At 44.3% G+C, this 21,192-nt stretch overlaps 1 protein-coding gene across 1 annotated transcript in view; it reads left to right on the top strand.

Moving 5' to 3' along the window:
- Positions 1-21,192, top strand: part of crebbpa (CREB binding protein a) — a 67,440-nt gene that overhangs the window by 20,309 nt on the left and 25,939 nt on the right. The window contains 7 exon segments of the mRNA XM_046332093.1: positions 6,339-6,473; positions 6,680-6,941; positions 14,927-15,040; positions 16,111-16,353; positions 18,908-18,995; positions 19,316-19,456; positions 19,809-19,926. Of these exon segments, the coding sequence (XP_046188049.1) occupies positions 6,339-6,473; positions 6,680-6,941; positions 14,927-15,040; positions 16,111-16,353; positions 18,908-18,995; positions 19,316-19,456; positions 19,809-19,926 (1,101 nt within the window).

Here is a 21,192-nt window from a genome sequence, read left to right on the forward strand (position 1 = left end):
ACTTGAATAGTGTTTACACATCTTACATTTCTCATCTCATATGTAAATACTGTATATTATACAATCTATTGCATCTTGCCTATGCCGCTCGGTCATTGCTCATCCGTATTTATATGTACACTACCATTCAAAAGTTTGGGGTCACTTAGAAATGTCCTTGTTTGTGAAAGAGAAACACATGTTTTGTCCAATTTAAAATAACATCAAATTGATCAGCATTGTTAATGCTGTAAATGACTACTATACCCAGAAACGGCAGATTTCCGGCTATAGTCAGACGGCTTTTGAAATCGTGTCCCGTGTATATATAGTTTTCTTCGCATATCTTTTAAAAATATTTTTTCAAAAACTCAACTTCTAAACACTGCAACCCAGCCCGCCTCACTCAATGTGGTGCGGATCTGTTTTTTTTCTAAAGTATTATTCACCTTGAATCCAAAATCCCCCAACAGAAGCTAGCCAGTTCACTAGCTACCAGCTAGTAGTCAGCTAACCACTGCTAGCGGTCATCAGCTAACCTTTAGCTCGGAAAGTTCTCGCCAGTTTGTACAACTCGACTCAAACCAGAGCATACCAGAGCAATTTTCTCTGCATATCCCCGGATTCCTACCGCATACTCTGGACATTTTCACCTGGATCTTTACAGCTAGCTAGCTGCTATCTGAGTACTGGCTAACGTCGGTCCCGAAGCAAGCACCAATTAGCCTGGAGCTAGCCCATGCTAGGCCCTTTCTCCCGGCTAGCTAAAGAGGCCCATCAGCCACTCCTGGGCTACAATACCCAGACCCCTTCTACTGCCGGTACGGGGCACGGAACTCCGCTGATCCTTCACGACTGGACTACGACGTAATCTGCTCGAGGGGGTACTCCACTAGCCTCTACATCGCGACCACCCCTGAATGCCCATCCGGCAGCCGCAGCCCGCTAGCTGTCTAAAGCATATTGGACTGTTAGCTGTATAGATACATCGATACATCGGTCAATTTCCTTCACCCAAATCCAGATAGCTGATGTTTTGAAAGAGCTGCGAAATCTGGACCCCTACAAATCAGCCGGGCTGGACAGTCTGGACCCTCTCTTTCTACAATTATCTGCTGAAATTGTTGCAACCCCCATTACTAGCCTGTTCAACCTCACTTTCGTATCGTCTGAGATTCCCATAGATTGGAAAGCTGCCACGGTCATCCCCTTTTTCAAAGGGGGAGACACTCTAGACCCAAACTGCTACAGACCTATATCTATTCAAGTATGGCTGGCCCTCGCTTCATACTCGTCGCCACAACCACTGGCTTACAGCCTTCTCTCAGCTCACTGGTCACATAGCAGCACACACTCCAGAAGGTACAGTGGGGTGGGGCAAAACAAAGTATTTAGTCAGCCACCAATTGTGCAAGTTCTCCCACTTAAAAGGATGAGGGGCCTGTAATTTTCATCATAGGTACACTTCAACTATGACAGACAAAATGAGAAAGAAAATCCAGAAAATCACATTGTAGGATTTTTAATGAATGTATTTGCAAATTATGGTGGAAAATAAGTATTTGGTCAACTACAAACAAGCAAGATTTCTGGCTCTATTGAAACTAGGGAGCACTATTTTCATTTAAAAAAAACGTTCCCAAAGTAAATGGTCTACTTTTCAGGACCAGATAATAGAATATGAGTATAATTGACAGCTTAGGATAGAAAACACTCTAAAGTTTACAAAACTGTAAAAATATTGTCTGAGTATAATAGAACTGATATTGCAGGCGAAAGTCTGAGAAAAATCCAATCGGGAAGTGACTCTTATTTAGAAACCTATGTTCCTATGCGTCCCTATTGAGCAGTGAAAGGGATATCAACCAGATTACTTTTTCTATGGCTTCCCTAATGTCTAGTGTCACGACAGTTTCAGGCTTTTATTTTGAAAAATGAGCGTGAGCGACAACATTGCGTAAGTGGTCACCTGGTGACTCTCAGAGTGATTTGTGCGTAATAGACAAATGCGGCCATTGTTTCGCTCCTACTAAGAAGCCAACTGACCCGGTTGATATATTATCGAATAGATATTTGAAAAACACCTTGAGGATTGATTATAAAAAACGTTTGCCATGTTTCTGTCGATATTATGGATCTAATTTGGAATATTTTTCGGCGTTGTCGTGACCGCAATTTCCGGTCGATTTCTCAGCCAAACGTGAAGAACAAACGGAGCTATTTCGGCTGCAAAAATAATCTTTATGGAAAAAAGGAACATTTGCTATTTAACTGGGAGTCTCGTGAGTGAAAACATCCGAAGCTCATCAAAGGTAAACTATTTAATTTGATTGCTTTTCTGATTTTCGTGACCAAGCTGCCTGCTGCTAGCTAGGCATAATGCTATGCTAGGCTATCGATAAACTTACACAAATGCTTGTCTTGCTTTAGCTGTAAAGCATAATTTCAAAATCGGAGATGACAGGGTGATTTAACAAAAGGCTAAGCTGTGTTTCAATATATTTCACTTGTGATTTCATGAATATGAATATTTTGTAGTAATATTTTTTTGTCTGTTGCGTTATGCTAATTAGTGTCAGTTGATGACAATTCTCCCGGATCTGGGAGCGGTAGTTTTAAGAGGTGGAAAATAAGTATTTGGTCACCTACAAACACGCAAGATTTCTGGCTCTCACAGACCTGTAACTTCGTCTTTAAGAGGCTCCTCTGTCCTCGAACTCGTTACCTGTATTGAACTTATCAGTATAATATAATAATAATAATATATGCCATTTAGCGGACGCTTTTATCCAAAGCGACTTACAGTCATGTGTGCATACATTCTACGTATGGGTGGTCCCGGGAATTGAACCCACTACCCTGGCGTTACAAGCGCCATGCTCTACCAACTGAGCTACAGAAGGACCACAAAAGACACCTGTCCACAACCTCAAACAGTCACACTCCAAACTCCACTATGGCCAAGACCAAAGAGCTCTCAAAAGACACCAGTAACAAAATTGTAGACCTGCACCAGGCTGGGAAGACTGAATCTGCAATAGGTTAGCTGCTTGGTTTGAAGAAATCAACTGTGGGAGCAATTATTAGGAAATGGAAGACATACAAGACCACTGATAATCTCCCTCGATCTGGGACTCCACGCAAGATCTCAGAACCTCCACGCAAAAATCTCAGAACCTCACGGAGGGACCTAGTGAATGACCTGCAGAGCGCTGGGACCAAAGTAACAAAGCCTGCCATCAGTAACACACTACGCCGCCAGGGACTCAAATCCTGCAGTGCCAGATGTGTCCCCCTGCTTAAGCCAGTACATGTCCAGGCCCGTCTGAAGTTTGCTCGAGAGCATTTGGATGATCCAGAAGAAGATTGGGAGAATGTCATATGGTCAGATGAAACCAAAATATAACTTTTTGGTAAAAACTCAACTTGTCGTGTTTGGAGGACAAAGAATGCTGAGTTGCATCCAAAGAACACCATACCTACTGTGGAAACATCATGCTTTGGGGCTGTTTTTCTGCAAAGGGACCGGGACTGCTGCGCTGTGTGAAGGAAAGAATAAATGGGGCCATGTATCGTGAGATTTGAGTGAAAACCTCCTTCCATCAGCAAGGGCATTAAAGATGAAACGTGGCTGGGTCTTTCAGCATGACAATGATCCCAAACACACCGCCCGGGCAACGAAGAAGTGGCTTCGTAAGAAGCATTTCAAGGTCCTGGAGTGGCCTAGCCAGTCTCCAGATCTCAACCCCATAGAAAATCTTTGGAGGGAGTTGAAAGTCCATGTTGCCCAGCAACAGCCCCAAAACATCACTGCTCTAGAGGAGATCTGCATTGGGGAATGGGCCAAAATACCAGCAACGGTGTGTGAGAACCTCGAAGACTTCCATAAAACGTTTGACTTCTGTCATTGCCAACAAAAGGTATATAACAAAGTATTGAGAAACTTTTGTTATTGACCAAATACATTTGCAAATTCATTAAAAATCATACAATGTGATTTTCAGTTTTTTTTCTTTTAATTTTGTCTGTCATAGTTGAAGTGTACCTATGATAAAAATTACAGGCCTCATCTTTTTAATTGGGAGAACTTGCACAATTGGTGGCTGACTAAATACTTTTTTGCCCAACTGTATATCTCACTGGTCACCCCCAAAGCCAATTCTTCTTTGGCCGCCTCTCCTTCCAGTTCTGCTGCCACTGACTAGAACGAACTGCAAAAATCACTGAAGCTGGAGATTCTCATCTCCCTCACTAGCTTTAAGCACCAGCTGTCAGAGTTCGATTTACAGGCTCAAAATGACCAGAAACAAAACTTTCAACAGTGAAGAGGCGACTCTGGGATGCTGGCCTTCTAGGCAGAGTTCCTCTCTCCAGTGTCTGGGTACTTTTGCCCATCTTAATCTTTTCTTCTTATTTGCCAGTCTGAGATAACCATTTGTATGTGACCAATAACATTTTTATTTGATTATTTACGACTAGGAAACTCTGGTATGAACTCTGGGCCCTCATCTTTCCCACCTGCTTAACTCTGACGCCACGCACCACTGAAAATGGCAACAAAAATTGTTCCTTCCGAGCTCAAAGCACGTGAACTCTCCAAGTAGACATGTCGTTCCTCCGATCACTCCGACATGACGTGAACGTGGCAGTAGCCATAGCCTGGTCCCAGATATGGTGGTCTTGTCTTGCCCCTTTCTATGGTCCCTAAACAGATCTGGAACCAGGAACCACTTAGCCAGCCTCCCCTGTGCCTAGTACAGCTCTACTACACCAATGTCTGATGCTGCCTCTTGTGTCAAACACCAAGCCAGTGCTTGAGTTTTTACTGGGCTTAATTTACTGGCTTAATTGCCCAATGAATTAATGAGAGGTGAGAACCTCCGTAGCCTTTCGTTACAACACCTGGTCTTTGTTTCTAACGGGATGATAACATTTCTAACAGCACGCCAGTGTCCTTGGAGGAAAAATTTAAAAACATCTCCACCAACAGCACTGCAGACTCATAACTGCTCTCTTTTTGTACAATGGGCTGCACATGTGACAAGCTGGTTGCCTATTGGCTTGAGTCAGTTTTTTTAAGGACATTAGATATCTGTTGGCAGCATTATTCAGTTGAGAGACTGAACGAGAGCATATTGGTTGTAGTTGAGTTGTTTCAGAGAGATAGAGAGGGGCATGGAGAAAGTGTCTCTTCATGGTGATGGTCTTTGTTGTGGTCTGTTGACTGCATTTTGCTAGGTTGTAAATCTCCTTTCTGGGTGTGTGATCTTCCTCTTTCCATGGCTCTCTGCCGTACCATTGGGCAGTAAATCACTTCATCAGATGCAGAATAAGGGGGTGCGTGTGAAAGGAGGAATAGGGAAGACGGAGGGATTAGGGAAGACTGAGGGATAAGGTTATCTATGTGTACGGCCAGACAAGCTGAATACACTCCTGTGTCTCTGTCGCTCTCGTCTGACAGTGGAGTGGCAAGGCTCAAAGCAGAGCTGGCTGCTGTGTGGAGTGTCAGAATGAGGAGGAGGAGGAGTGTCTGGAGTGCACGGCGGGCACTTCAGTGCTCGTCTGTGTGGAGTGTCAGCGAGAGACCGAATGATAGGCCCCAACCCACCCCCATCTATCTTCAGCTGTGTGTGTTTGAATTAAGCTGCTGGTTGCCTCAGCTGGGCCTTTTTATCTGGTCTGCTGGAGCGCTGTCAACGGCCTGGGGGGGGGGGGGGCTGTTCCCCGGATGGATCGAGGGAGGGAGGGTGTTTCTACCACCTGCCGTGGTGTAAGCCTGCCTGCCTGCCACATCTGATCAGAGGGGGAGAGATGTAGGGGTCTCTGTCTGGCTTCTCCATGCTGTGGAAGGGGGAATTAGGAAAGCGATAGCTGGGGTGATTGTAGATGGAGAGGAAGAGATGAAGGGGTACTGAGGGAGAAAGTGGGAAGGAAGAGGAGGGATGCAGCCAAGGCCCTCTGGCTCCTCAGCCTGCAGCTCAAACTGGCAGTAGGGTTGTGGTGTGGGGCTGAGCTGTGTTGGCACTATCAGGGTTGTGGTTGGACCAAGTTGGCAGAGCTATAATGGCACCATGTACGAGCTGTGACTGGCATAGACCTCACTAGGAGATCTGCTTGTTGACAAATTGGTGCAGAATTGGAGAAGACAAATTGATGCTGGGAGCATTTTCAATGTTTTGAGATTTGGGTTTGTGTGCTTGGCTTGTTGAAATGGAATTGACACTTGATACATTTTGGTCATTTAACTGAAGTTCTTATCCAGAGCGACTTATTTACATGGACAGTGTTTTTAAATGCTTCCTGACATTTTCTCCCCTCTCCCATTCTCTCCTTCTCCTCTCTCCTTTTTGTTCTTTCAGTTGGGCCTGGGCAGTAACGGTGGCAGTCCGTTTGGTGGTCAGTATGGCCAGGGGGGGCCAGGGCAGGGGGTGAACCCCCAGCAGCTTCAGAACAAGGCAGCACCCCTTACCACCGTCACCAGCGTGCCAAACCTGGTGAGTCCTCCTGTCCACACCTAGTCTGGCACCCTATTCCCTAGAGAGTGCACAACTTTTTTTCAGGAGTGTTTCCTGTTCTCTCTATGTTATGTGCAAATGTCAAGGCTTTACATTGATCCTGGGACCCTCTGATGTCACTGTAGTTAGGTGCAATTATTTTGAGGATGAGGTTCTTTAACATATCCCCCCCCTCTTTCCTCCAGCTCCAGCAGCAGCCCGGGCAGCAGGTGCCCTCGGTGGGCATGGTCCCTGTGCCCGGCAGTGTATCCATCTCTGGCCCCACGGCCGACCCGGAGAAGCGCAAACTGATCCAACAGCAGCTGGTGCTCCTGCTCCACGCCCACAAGTGCCAGCGGCGAGAGCAAGCCAATGGGGAGGTGCGGGCCTGCGCCCTGCCACACTGCCGCACCATGAAGAATGTCCTCAACCACATGACCCACTGCCAGGCCGGCAAGTCCTGCCAGGGTCAGTACTGGGGGGGGGGGGGGCAAGGTCTGGCACTGTGGCTAATGGAGGGTGGGGACACAGCCTCGGTGTGGAGAAGCACCATGGCTGGGTCGTTGAGGCCAGGGTTTCTCTCGTCCTGTCTCCATCACTCCTCCCTCCACTCATCCTATCTGACTTCTCTCCAAGTAACACAAAGGCCAGACTCTCTCCTTCACTCATAACGGTCACACCATGCATCTTTGCCTAATCTGGTCACGCCACTGGGGATTTCCAATTCTACACCTCGAATGCTACTTTCCACTCTCTCCCCTTTTCTCTTTCCCTCTCAATCCTTTCTCTTTCTTTCCCTTCATTCTCTAGTTGTATTTTCTCTTTCATGGCTTTAATGGAAAATTCCCCTCCAGCCTCCCTCTCATTTATGTCTGGCCTGGCATGCTGTCTGGTTGAAGTGTCATATGAAGCCAAACACTTGTGCATGCCAGGTCGTTGGTTCTTCGTGTCTCTGCCAGCTCATTTCCTTCAGCTACCCACCACCCAAATAATCAGCACGAATGTTCCTCTTCAGAGTAATTGTTCCTTTTTCTCAGATCTAAAGTAAATAGATTTGTATTTTCTTAGGTGGTTCTGGTGCTTGGATTGGCTTGTTTTGAGAATTCACGGAATCTAAGTAAACTGTTGCTAAGCTCTTATTATGAGGGGTTGTGTATTGAATCTGTAAGAAATTCATTTTGAGATATATTTGAGGGTTTTATTATTAATGCTCAAACAGTCTTGCCATGTTGGTCGATTCCCTAATAGTTATGCATTCATACTTCGCTACACCGCTTCCAGCAATTTATTCACTTAGCTGTCACTTTCATGTATACTTGCCTTTAGTTCTAGACTCCCTCTTCTCCTACCCCAGGGCTTGCCCAGGGCTTTCCCAGGGCTAGTGGCAGCAGCAGGCACATTAGTCGGGGTCATCTTCAGTTGGGCGAAAACGTTTTAAAACATTCTGAAATGCGGAGGTTCTACTTGAATTTGTCCAATAATAATTGCCAGACTCTAGTTTACCGTTGCAAAATGTTTTGCTATTGTGTGCCCTACTGACAGGATCCAGGGCTCTCTGTTAGTCAATTTGGGTTCTCTGCTCTGGAGAATAGAGGGAACTCAACATGTCTGCTACAAATCCAGGAGAAACATGTTTTGTTGTTTCTTGTTCTCTCCCTAATGAGGCCAATGACGAGGTGCTGAATTTGCCCAATTATTTTTTTCTTCTGTTGAACAGGGCCCTGGGACTCTATATTAGCCAGTTAGCCAACACTGCCAGGAGAAACCCAATCTGGCAGGTACAGATTCCAGAACCAAAAAAAAACACATTGTTTTGGTTGTAGTTCTCTTCTTCTGCCTCCCAAGGCCATATGTAGTAGACTCTTCCCAGTCTGAATTATTCCTGTGAGAAGCCTGGTATGATAACCAGGCCTTTGGGGAGTCTCTGGTTTCTCCTCAATTTCTTGTTCTGCCTCGGTGTTATAACAAGCCAAGACTTATTGTTTAAGGCCTTGCTGCTTTCTGTGTTGCTTTGGAAGGCCTGGATGCTGTTGGCACGAATACACTCTTGCTCTCTTAAAGTGCATTTTGTACTCCTGTCAGAGATATTATAGGCTCCTCTTCCTGGTCAATGTAGAATATGAAAATCTGGGGTTATATAAATATTGGCTGTTGCTTTTTGTTTTGAGAGCCAGTGTTGGTTGTCTAACTTTGTTCCTTGTGCTTTTCGGTTTACCATCTGTAGTTGCTCACTGAACACACAGATGGTGCCTTACTGTGTGGCCTCCAGGTTGCGAGCTCTAACCCAACTCTGCTAATTTGGGATTATTTCGGCATTTATTTGTACTTTATTTTCACAATGTATCCGCTATCAGTTCTCAAAACCGACAATAACTTTTGAACATTAGATCGTCAGTTACTTAGGCCAAATCCAGCTTCAACTTCGACTAATCTGCCCTGGACTCTCTCTGTAATTCCGACCCAATTTTTGGGGTATCCAAGTGAAAATGCCGGCATTCGAGACGAGGGGGGAGTATTTGCGCGATTAAGGCAAAGGGAAAACTGGCCCCCTCTTCCCTTCATTCTACTGGCCACTTGATAATAAGATTGATTGACGACCGCAATCATCAATCTCTGCTGTTATCGTGACTATTGTCTACATTCCACCTCAGAACAAGAAAAATAACACGCTGGAACTTAATGAACTATGCGAGGCTATAAACAAGAAGGAAAACTTGCACCCAGAGGCTGCTTTCCTTGTTGCCGGCGCTTTTTATCCTTGTCTGCAAGGAACTTCAAACATTGTATGTCTAGCCAATGTGGTTTTTAGGATATGGGTTTTTATCATGATATTTTCTACCTCCGCGCTACAATGATTTTATTTGTTGGCTTTTTATGTAGGCTATTTTGACATATTCTCATGTGGAAAAGCCTACGTAGGACACAACGAAAAGACAATTGCAACAACGTATAGCTGAACACCACAGCTCAATCAGGTGTAAGAACATTGACTATCCAGTAGCAGCTCACTTTGTTGAAGCTAACCATCCAATCTGCTCCCTCAACTACACAGGCATTGAGCATGTTGCTCTACCAAGGAGGGGAGGTAACATGGAGGTCCTACTACTACTAAGGGAGGCTTACTGGATATCCTATCTAAAAACGTTGGCCCCCTGGTGGTCTGAATATTTACTTTGCTCTCAGACCCATCTTATGAACAAGTTTTTTATGAATTGATATATTCGTTCTACAACTTATTAGCATACGCCTAAATATGTTCCCCCTGTTGATGCTTATTATGCATTAAGGTTGAACCAAAAGACTACATGTAACAAATATAAATTAAATAGGAAACCATTAAATATGTGACATTGAATGAAACAATAATGCATGTTGATGCTAATATTATGGACAATATTCAATTGCTTGCATATGATAACAATAACCTAATATTTAATATGCCATAAACTATTGATTTTTAAAAGTTTTACTCAATTAATTCTAATTAACTCTAATAATTGACTCAACCCTCACACCCCCCTGTGATTGGTTGCACTAATTGCACGGTTTGTCTACATAACCTGGTTCAAGTATTCATGACATTACCCTGAAGGCACAGTGATGCCGAAATGTTGATGATTTACCCTATACATTATATATGTAGTGTGCAACTCTATCTTATAGTTTATTCGCCTTCAGTCATATTGGCAATGGCAATAGAAGTTACTTTTAGATTCGTATCATTTTAATTTAGATAGAATTATTATTAACCACATGTTGTTGATTTAGACATTCGAAAATGTTATAACTGAAATGAAACTGTTCTTAGAAAATGTGCAGATAAAAATCATAACTGACAAGCAGAGCAGTGGAAATGGTACGCTAACTTATAACTCCAAATGGAAAAGGTTGCCGACCTTCGGTGTAGCCTATTACCGGCAACTTTAAGAGCGTAATGATAGAATCTGCCAAGGCCACCGGGGGAAGGGGGGGTCACGAACAGGTTATTTCTTCTGGTTATGCTATATTGATCTCTGGCTCCCTCCTTTTTAGTAATTTGTCATTTTTAATCGCAGTGCTTAAAGCATCAGACAAGCTCGGTAGCCAACATATATAGTTGTTTTTATTCAAACAGGTTGTGTCTATACAGTGCATTCAGAAAGTATTCAGACCCCTTCATCTTTTCTACATTTTGTTACATTATAGCCTCATTCTAAAATGAATAAAATTAAAACTGATACCTTATTTACACAAGTATTCAGACCCTTTGCTATGAGACTTGAAATTGAGCTCAGGTGCATTCTGTTAACATTGATCATCCTTGATGTTCCTGAAACTTGATTGGAGTCCACTTGTGGCAAATTCAATTGATTGAATACGAGAAAGGCACACCTGTCTATATAAAGGTCCCACAGTTGACAGTGCATGTCAGAGCAAAAACCAAGCCATGAGGTTGAAGGAATTGTCTGTAAAGCTCAGAGACAGGATTGTGTCATGGCACAGATCTGGGGAAGGGTACCAAAACATTTCTGCACCATTGAAGGTCCCCAAGAACACAGTGGCCTCCATCATTCTTCAATGGAGAAAAACCACCAATACTCTTCCTAGAGCTGGCTGCCCAGCCAAACTTAGCAATCAGGGGAGAAGTGCCTTGGTCAGGGATGTGACCAAGGACTCAATGCTCACTCTAACAGAGTTCCTCTGTGGTGATGGGGGAACCTTCCAGAAGAACACCCATCTCTGCAACACTCCACCAATCAGGTCTTTATGGTAGAGTGGTCAGACAGAAGTCACTCATCAGTGAAAGGCACATGGCAGCCCGCTTGAAGTTTGCAAAAAGACACCTGAAGACTCTGACCATGAGAGCTGTGGGGATGTTTTTCAGCGGCCGGTACTGGGCGACTAGTCAGGGTTGAGGGAAAGATGAACAGAGCAAAGTACAAAGAGATCCTTGATGAAACCCTGCTCCAGACCACTCAGGACCTCAGACTGGGGTGAAGGTTCATCGTCCAACAAGACAACAACCATAGGCACACAGCCAAGACAACGCAGGAGTGGTTTCGGAACAAGTCTCTGAATGTCCTTGAGTGGTCCAGCCAGAGCCCGGACTTGAACCCGATTTAATATCTCTGGAGAGACCTGAAAATGGCTGTGCAGTGATGCTCCCCATCCAACCTGACAGAGCTCGAGGGGATCTGCAGAGAAGAATGGGAGACACTCCCCAAATACAGGTGTGCTTAGCTTGTAGCATCATACCCAAGAAGACCTCAAGGCTTTAATCACTGCCACAGGTGCTTTCACAAGGTGCTGAGTAAAGGGTCTGATTCCCCCCCCCCCACCATTTCTAAAAAATCTGTTATTTGTCATTATGGGGTATAGTGTGTAGATGGAGGAAACAATTATATTTTATCATTATTAAAGAATTTACAACTCGGCAAATCGGCGCCAAAAAATACCTATTTCCAATTGTTATGAAAACTTGAAATCGGCCCTAATTAATCGGTCGACCTCTAGTGTGTATATATACATACATACATGCATATATATTACACACACACACACACACACAAACATGTATAGAGTCTTGTGATCGTACATGGAAACAGTGCCCCCCCCAAAAATCATAAAAACATGAGTCAACCCAGATAGTCCGTGTAACCATTTTGTTAGCTATTTAGAAGCTGTTCAGGAGCCTGTTGGTGTCAGACCTGATGCACCAGTACCGTAAACAGAGAGAACAGTCTAAGGCTTGTGTGGTTGGAATCTAGGGCTGTCGCTGACAAAAACAACATTGGTTGACCAAGAGTCTGTTCTTCATTTGTTGACATTTTTAAACACGTATTTATCCATATATATTGTATTCAGGACTTACAGCCTTGTTTTAAGGAGATACAGCCTTGTTTTAACTAGGGCAAGTCAGTTAAGAACACATTCTTATTTTCAATGACGGCCTAGGAACGGTGGGTTAACTGCTTTGTACAGGGGCAGAACGGCAGATTTTCACCTTGTCAGCTCGGGGGATCAATCTTGCAACCTTACAGTTAACTAGTCTAACGCAATAACGACCTGCCTCTCTCTCGTTGCACTCCACAAGGAGACTGCCTGTTATGCGATTGCAGTAAGCCAAGGTAAGTTGCTAGCTAGCATTAAACTTATCTTATAAAAAAACGATCAATCATAATCACTTACTACACATGGTTGATGATATTACTAGATATTATCTAGCGTGTCCTGCGTTGCATATAATCTGACTGAGCATACAAGTATCTAAGTATCTGACTGAGCGGTGGTAGGCAGAAGCAGGCGCGTAAACATTAATTCAAACAGCACTTTCGTGCGTTGCCTGCAGCTCTTCGTTGTGCGTCAAGCATTGCGCTGTTTATGACTTCAAGCCTATCAACTCCCGACATGAGGCTGGTGTAACCGAAGTGAAATGGCTAGCTAGTTAGTGCGCGCAAATAGTGTTTCAAACGTCACTCGCTCTGAGCCTTCTAGTAGTTTTTCCCCTTGCTCTGCATGGGTAACGCTGCTTCGATGGTGGCTGTTGTCGTTGTGTTGCTGGTTCGAGCCCAAGGAGGAGCGAGGAGAGGGACGGAAGCTATACTGTTTCACTGGCAATACTAAAGTGCCTATAAGAACATCCAATAGTCAAAGGTATATGGAATACAAATGGTATAGAGGGAAATAGTCCTAATAATTCCTATAATAACTACAACCTTAAACGTCTTACCTGGGAATATTGAAGACTCACGTTAAAAGGAACCACCAGCTTTCATATGTTCTCATGTTCTGAGCAAGGAACTGAAACCTTAGCTTTTACATAGCACATATTGCACTTTTACTCTCTTCTCCAACACTTTGTTTTTGCATTATTTAAACCAAATTGAACATGTTTCATTATTTATTTGAGGCTAAATTGATTTTATTGATGTATTATATTAAGTAAAAATAAGTCTTAATTCAGTATTGTTGTAATTGTCATTATTACAAATACATTTTGTAATGTACAATCATCATATATGCTGCTGCTACTCTGTCATTTATCCTGATGCCTAGTGACCTCTATCTGCTGCTATGACTCCCGAATCCCTGCACATTGAAAATATAATATTCAAACTGACCCTGTATATATCTTACTTACACTACACAGTCAAAAGTATGTGGACAGATTAGCAGATTCTGCAGATGTATAAAACTCAGCACACAGTCATGCGATCTTCATAGACTAACATTGGCAGTGTAATGGCCCTTACTGAAGGGCTCAGTGAAGAGCTCAGTGTCATTCAATGTGGCACCGTCATAGGGTGCCACCTTTCCAACAAGTCAGTTCGTCTAATTTCTGCCCTGCTAGAGTTGCCCCGGTCAACTGTAAGTGCTGTGAAGTGGAAACGTCTAGGAGCAACAGCGGCTCAGCGTTAGTGGTAGGCCACGGAACAGGACCGCCAAGTGCTAAAACGTGTAGCGTGTAACAATTCGGTCCTTGCAACACCGAATTCCAAACTGCCTCTGGACGCAACGTCCGCACAAGAACTCATTGGGAGCTTCATGAAATGGGTTTCCATTGCCGAGCAGCTGCACACAAGCCTTGGATCACCATGCCCAATACCATGTGTTGGCTGAAGTGGTATAAAGCTTGCCACCATTGGACTCTGGAGCAGTGGAAACGCATTCTCTGGAGTGATGAATCATGCCTCACCATCTGGCAGTCCGACAGACAAATCTGGGTTTGTTGAATGCCAGGAGAACGCTAACGGCCAGAATGCATAGAGCCAACTAAAGTTTAGAGGAGGCTTTTTTTATTTTTTTATTGTTCGGTCTAGGCCCCTTAGTTGCAGTGAAGGAACGCTACAGCATACAATGACATTCTAGATGATTCTGTGCTTCCAACTTTTTGGCAATAGTTTGGGGAAGGCTTTTCCCTGTTTCAGCATGACATTGTCCCTGTGCACAAAGCGAGGTCCATACAGAAATGGTTTGTTGAGTTCGGTGTGGAAGAACTTGACTAGCCTGCACAGAGCCCTGACCTCAACCCCACCGAACACCTTTGGGATGAATTGGAAAGCCGACTGCAAGCCTGGCCAAATCGCCCAAAATCAGTGCCCGACCTCACTAATGCTGTTGTGGATGAATTCAGTCCCAGCTGCAGTGTTCGAACATCTTCTGGGAAGGCTTTCCACTATAGTGGAGGCTGTTATAGCAGCAAAGGGGGAACCAACTCCATATTAATTCCCATGATTTTGGAATAAGATGTTCGAAGAGCAGGTGTCCACATACTTTTGGTCATGTAGCGTACTTATGTGTTTATTTCATTTTGTTCTACCTTGTTATTTTTTAGTATTACATTGATATTGATTACTGCATTGTTGGGTTTAGTGCAAGAAAGGCATTTCACTGTACTTGTGCACATGACATGAAACCTGTGTTACAGGTGGTGTAACGCTGTGTTCCCTCTGCTCTTCCTTTCCCCTCTGTAGTGGCTCACTGTGCGTCATCCAGACAGATCATCTCACACTGGAAGAACTGTACGCGGCACGACTGTCCTGTCTGCCTGCCGCTAAAGAACGCCAGTGACAAGAAGAACCAGCAACGTGAGTAGTACCCACACACACTGATCTAGGATCAGTTTACTGACTCCCCATATATTAACCATTAGGGTGAAAACCCAAAACTGAACTTAGATCAGTGACTAGAGACCACCTCATCCTTCTGGCACAATCAGAACTGGGACCAGGCTAGCGTTCCACAGGGCTGGCTATGAACAGCTCGATGAGCAAGAGTGGACTCCTGCTGGGCTTGTAATCCGAGACGCAGGAGGGAGAGGAGGGGGATGGAGGGTGTGTGGCTGTCCTGCTGAGCGATTGGCTGGTGGACTGATGATTCATTTAACCCCCCCAGATGACTGCCTGCCTCCATGGATGCTTTTTTTCTTTCTCCTTTCTTGTTCTCTCACTCTGCTAATTGCTCTCCCTCTCTCTCCTTCTCTATGCCTTACTTTCTTTTTTTCCCTTTGCTCTTTTACTCCTTCTTTCTCTCTCGTTCTCTGCTTGCTCATTCTCTCTCCCTCTGCTCAGCTTCTTTCATCACTCTGTTCTTCAGAGAGTTTGTTTCTCTCTGCCTGATTCACATGCTGGAAAGCACATTGGCACCACTGACTTTACTCCTGCCAGTGTAAATAGCAAGCAACGTTTCAGTTTGTTCTCCTCTGATTTTCTTTTTGTCTTATGATGTGTCCCAAATTGCACCCTATTCCCTACATACACCAGGGACCATAGTGCACTATAGGAAATAGGGTCCCATTTGGGACGCAAACTTAGAGTAGTATGTTGGCTGAACTCTGTTTAATATGCAGATTTTACACATGTAATACCCCCTGAAGGAATTTCTACAGCTCTTGTGTGTCATAATGTGGTTAAACCACTAAGATTAGAACCATATCTGCTGTTTCACACGGCTATCTCATGACAAGTAAAGTTCCAAGAATAAATATCAATCAGGTTATGAAAGCTTTGTGTGTGTGTGTATACATGAATGTGTGCCTACATGACCGTGTATATTTGTTTGATTACATTGTATAGGACTATAGCTAACAGCATATGTTTATCATAGTCAAATCAATCAGTCAATCAATGTTAACTAGAATCTCTCTTCCCCCCTCCAGCCTTGCTGAGTTCCCCCAATGCTGCCCTCCAGAACTCCCTGGCCTCTGTGGTCTCTGGCCCTCCCAGCTCTCCCTCCCTCAACACCCCCACCCCCATCGACCCCTCCTCCATGCAGAGGGCCTATGCTGCCCTGGGCCTGCCATACAGCAACCAGACCCCCACCCCTGGTCAGACCCCCCCAGAGGGACAGAACGCTACCCAGGGGCAGCATCCACAGCTGATGAGACCCATCAATGCACTAGGTAAAGAGTGGTTTTGTATAGCAGGGCTGTGTTCATTAGGACACTCCACAGAAGACATTTTGGAAATGTTTTGGAATGGAAAATGGGAATTAGTGTTTCTTATTGGACCAATTCAGGTTTGAGTTTATTTTTACAGGGACAGTGGACATTAATCAATGTTTCATTAAAAGTGCCGGTTTTAGCCAGCCGGCTAATTTTCAACTGCAGTCCCTGGGCAGGTTATTAAAAACAATTACAATATAGACGATCATTGAGCAGTGAGCACACGCAGAGCAACATAGGACGAGCAAGACATAGCATATAGACAGAGCAACATAGGACAAGCAAGATGTTGCATATAGACAGAGCAACATAGGACAAGCAAGATGTATCATATAGACAGAGCAACATAAGACAAGCAAGATGTAGCATATAGACAGAGCAACATAGGACAAGCAAGATGTAGCATATAGACAGAGCAACATAGGACAAGCAAGATGTAGCATATAGACAGAGCAACATAGGACAAGCAAGATGTAGCATATAGACAGAGCAACATAGGACAAGCAAGATGTAGCATATAGACAGAGCAACATAGGACAAGCAAGATGTAGCATATAGACAGAGCAACATAAGACAAGCAAGATGTAGCATATAGACAGAGCAACATAGGACAAGCAAGATGTTGCATATAGACAGAGCAACATAGGACAAGCAAGATGTATCATATAGACAGAGCAACATAAGACAAGCAAGACGTAGCATATAGACAGAGCAACGTAGGACGAGCAAGACGTAGCATATAGACAGAGCAACGTAGGACGAGCAAGATGTAGCATACAGACAGAGCAACATAGGACAAGCAAGACATAGCATACAGACAGCAACATAGGACAAGCAAGATGTAGCATACAGACAGCAACAGAACAAAAAGCAGCAAGACAAATTCATAAAAGCAACAAAGTGTTTCCACACCTCACAAGCTACAGACAACATGGAAAGTGGCAATACACATCTAGGGATTATGATCAAAAATCTGATTAACCTTTAGCCATGTATTCATACATTTTGTGAAGGTGTGATAGGTGGTGCAGTTATGTGTGTCTGATGGCAGTGTATTCCAGACATGGGAAGCTCTCACAGAGAATGCTGATTTACTAAAGTTGGTTTTCCTTAAGGAAACTATACAGTCACCTCTCATGGCAGACCTTGTGGATCTGCTGCCATATGTTTGGGTTTTCTGTTTAACAAAAATACTGAGTGGAGGGGGAGCCAGGCCATTTAGGATCTTAAATACAAGACATGCGTCGGTGTATTGCACAAGATTTTCCCAACTCAGGAGCTCATGCTTTCTGAGGATGTAACAGTGATGATGGCTATTGGGCTTCCTATCAAGCACTTTGAGAGCCTGTTTGTAGACGGACTGAATAGGTTTTAATGTTGTACAGCATGCTTGGGCCCAACAAGTCAAGCAGTATGTTAAGTGGGTGAGTATCGTAGATTTGAAGTACAGTTTTGCTACCTCTGTAGTCAAACAATTTCGTATTTGGTTATCTGAATGACCTTTTTCACGTGCTTTTTAAAAGAGAGGTTGGAATCAAGTATGATGCCAAGGTACTTAAAATCAGATACCACCTGGAGCTTCTCCCCTGACACATAGACATCTGGTTCAGTAGCATCTGTTGCCCTCTTTGTGAAGAACATGCAAACAGTTTTTTTCACATTGAGATGCAAACACTGAGCCACTTTGTAACCTGGACCATTACAGTAGTGAGTACTTGTGCAGCTTGTTGTTTGCTCTTTGCATGCACATGTATCATCTGCATACATTTGTACTTCAGACCCAGTACAGACAGAAGGCAGTTCATTAATGTACAGGCTGAACATGAGGGGCCCCAGTATTGACCCTTGGGGCATGCCCACATCATAGCTAAGAGTGGGCGACAGCTCATCGCTCACTCTGACACACTGAGTTCTGCCTTCAAGGTATGATTTCATCCATCTCAAGGCATCGGGGGAAAAGTTGAACTTGGACAATTTTGTAATGAGGATCACAAAATCTCACAGTATCAAAAGCCTTCCTTAGGTCCAGAAACACAGCCCCAAGGTGGTACCTCCGTGTTTCAATCAATTTTCTGTTTGCTGCCTAATGAGCACGATCCCAGGTGTGTCAGTTTGGGAGAAGTGTTTGATTAAGAGACCATAGTTTAGTCAGTCTCCATTGGGCCTTGCTCAACAGGTTTTATTGTTTAGTTAACCGTCTAGTAACAGTTTCTACTTAATTTAACTGCGTAAACATTAAAGCGTGTGTGTGCTTCTGTCTTGTCTGACGAGACGTGTGTGTGTGTGTGTGTGTGTGTGTGTGTGTGTGTGTGTGTGTGTGTGTGTGTGTGTGTGTGTGTGTGTGTGTGTGTGTGTGTGTGTGTGTGTGTGTGTGTGTGTGTGTGTGTGTGTGTGTGTGTGTGTGTGTGTGTGTGTGTGTGTGTGTGTGTGTGTGTGTGTATATTATATACAATCTTAACTTGCGTCTAGACACACATACAGATTCTAACTTGCTGTGTCTCTCTTTCTCCAGGTAACCAGATGGCTCTGGGGGGCGGGGCGATGGGCGTGGCCTCGTCAGATCAAACCAATCTGCACTCTGACTCACTCAACGCCAACAAGTGAGTCTCGGCAAAAATACATCATGTCTAGGAGCTGTGCCAAGGAATTTAATTATTAATCAAGTAGTTATTCAAAAAACTGTTGCTTTAGCTGAGAAATGGATTGTGACTGAAACATGAAAGTAGGCGTACAGCACGATCATGGATAATAAGTGAGTACATTTAGCTGCATTGAAGATTCTCTCGCACGGTTTTCCATATGAATTGACTTGTTGACACAGCACCAGACTTAATTGAATTGGAAGTCCTCATGAGCTTTTGTTCAGGTCTATGTAAGATGTTTTCCCTTGTCCTAATCTCCCCTCTCCTCCCCCTGTCAGTCAGCTGCTGTCCGACGGGTCAGTTGTTGGCTCCATGGGGGGTAGCCTGCCCACTGCCGCCCCCCTCTCAGCATCAGGAGTCAGGAAGACCTGGCATGAACACGTCACTCAGGACCTCCGCAACCACCTCGTCCACAAACTGTACGTCCAGGTGGCTCCAGTGGGAAAACGACCATTGAAAACTGTTAAAATACTCATATCTCAATGGAATAGTAAACACAAGTCTCTCAGAGCCGTGGTTCAGTTCCAAAGCAGTGGTTTTGTATTGGGACTCACCGGGAGCCTTTAGATTTATTGTCACCCATCACACAAACAACTTCCTAGTCACAACCACCCACATCCACTTATATCAGAAGCTCTGTAATGAGAAAGTCATGGTCTTAAGGTGACATAAGCAGTGAATCACTTGAAAAGAGACTCTCGAGTCCTTCCCATGTTCATTAGTTTGTTTATTCAATGCCTCTGCTCTCTCCCTCTACTTCTCTCTGTCCAGAGTACAAGCCATTTTCCCCACCCCAGATCCGGCAGCTCTAAAGGATAGGCGGATGGAGAACCTGGTAGCATACGCTAGGAAGGTTGAGGGGGACATGTACGAGTCTGCCAACAGCAGGGTACGACACACACACACACTCAACACACAAGCTAGGAAGGTGGAGGGGTACAGTCCATTCGGAAAGTTTTCGGACCCCTTGACTATTTCCACATTTTGTTACGTTACAGCCTTATTCTAAAATGGATTAAGTTGTTTTTTTCCTCATCAATCTACACACAATAGCCCATAATTACAAAGCAAAAACAGTTTTTTTTTAGAAATGTTTGCAAATGTATTAAAAATTAAAAATGAACACATTTACATAAGTATTCAGTCCCTTTACTCAGTACTTTGTTGAAGCACCTTTGACAGCGATTACAGCCTTGTCTTCTTGGGTATGATGCTACAGGCTTGACAAACCTATATTTGGAGTTTCTCAACTTTTTTCACTGCAGAGCCACTTGAGCTCTGTCAGGTTGGATGGGGAGTGTTGCTGCACAGCCATTTTCAGGTCTCCAGAGATATTAGATCAGGTTCAAGTCTGGGCTCTGGTTGGGCCACTCAAGGGCATTCAGAGACTTGTCCTGTAGCCAGTCATGCATTGTTTTGGCTGTTTGCTTAGGGTTGTTGTCCTGTTGGAAGGTGAACCTTCACCCCAGTCTGAGGTCCTGAGTGCTCCGGAGTAGGTTTTCATCAATGATCTTTTTATACTTTGCTCTGTTCATCTTTGCCTCGATCCTGACTAGTCTCCCAGTCCCTGCTGCTTAACATCCCCACAGCATTATCCTGCCACCACCATGCTTCACCGTAGGGATGGTGCCAGGTTTCCTCTGGGTTTGATGCTTGGAATTCATGCCAAAGAGACTCTTGTTTTTCAGTCCTTCAGGTGCCTTTTAGTAAACTCCAAGCGGGCTGTCATGTGCCTTTTACTGATGAGTGGCTTCCATCTGGCCACAACCATGAAGGCCTGATTGGTGGAGTGCTACAGAGATGGTTGTCCTTCTGGAAGGTTCTCCTATCTCCACAGAGGAACTCTGGACCTCTCTGTCAGTGACCATTGGGTTCTTGGTCACCTCCCTGGCCATGGCCCTACTCCCACAATTGCCCAGGTTTGCCTAGCGGCCAGCTCTAGAAAGAGTCTTGATGGTGCCAAACTACTTTCATTTAAGGATGATGGAGGCCACTGTGTTCTTGGGGACCTTCAATGCTGCAGATATGTTTTGGTACCCTTCCCCAGATCTGTGCCGCGACACAATCTTGTCTCAGAGTTCTACAGACAATTCCTTCGACCTCATGGCTTGGTGTTTGCTCTGACATGCACTGTCAAATATGGGACCTTATATAA

This window comes from Oncorhynchus gorbuscha, linkage group LG26 (assembly GCF_021184085.1).
Source record: "Oncorhynchus gorbuscha isolate QuinsamMale2020 ecotype Even-year linkage group LG26, OgorEven_v1.0, whole genome shotgun sequence".
Taxonomy (NCBI): Eukaryota; Metazoa; Chordata; class Actinopteri; order Salmoniformes; family Salmonidae; genus Oncorhynchus; species Oncorhynchus gorbuscha.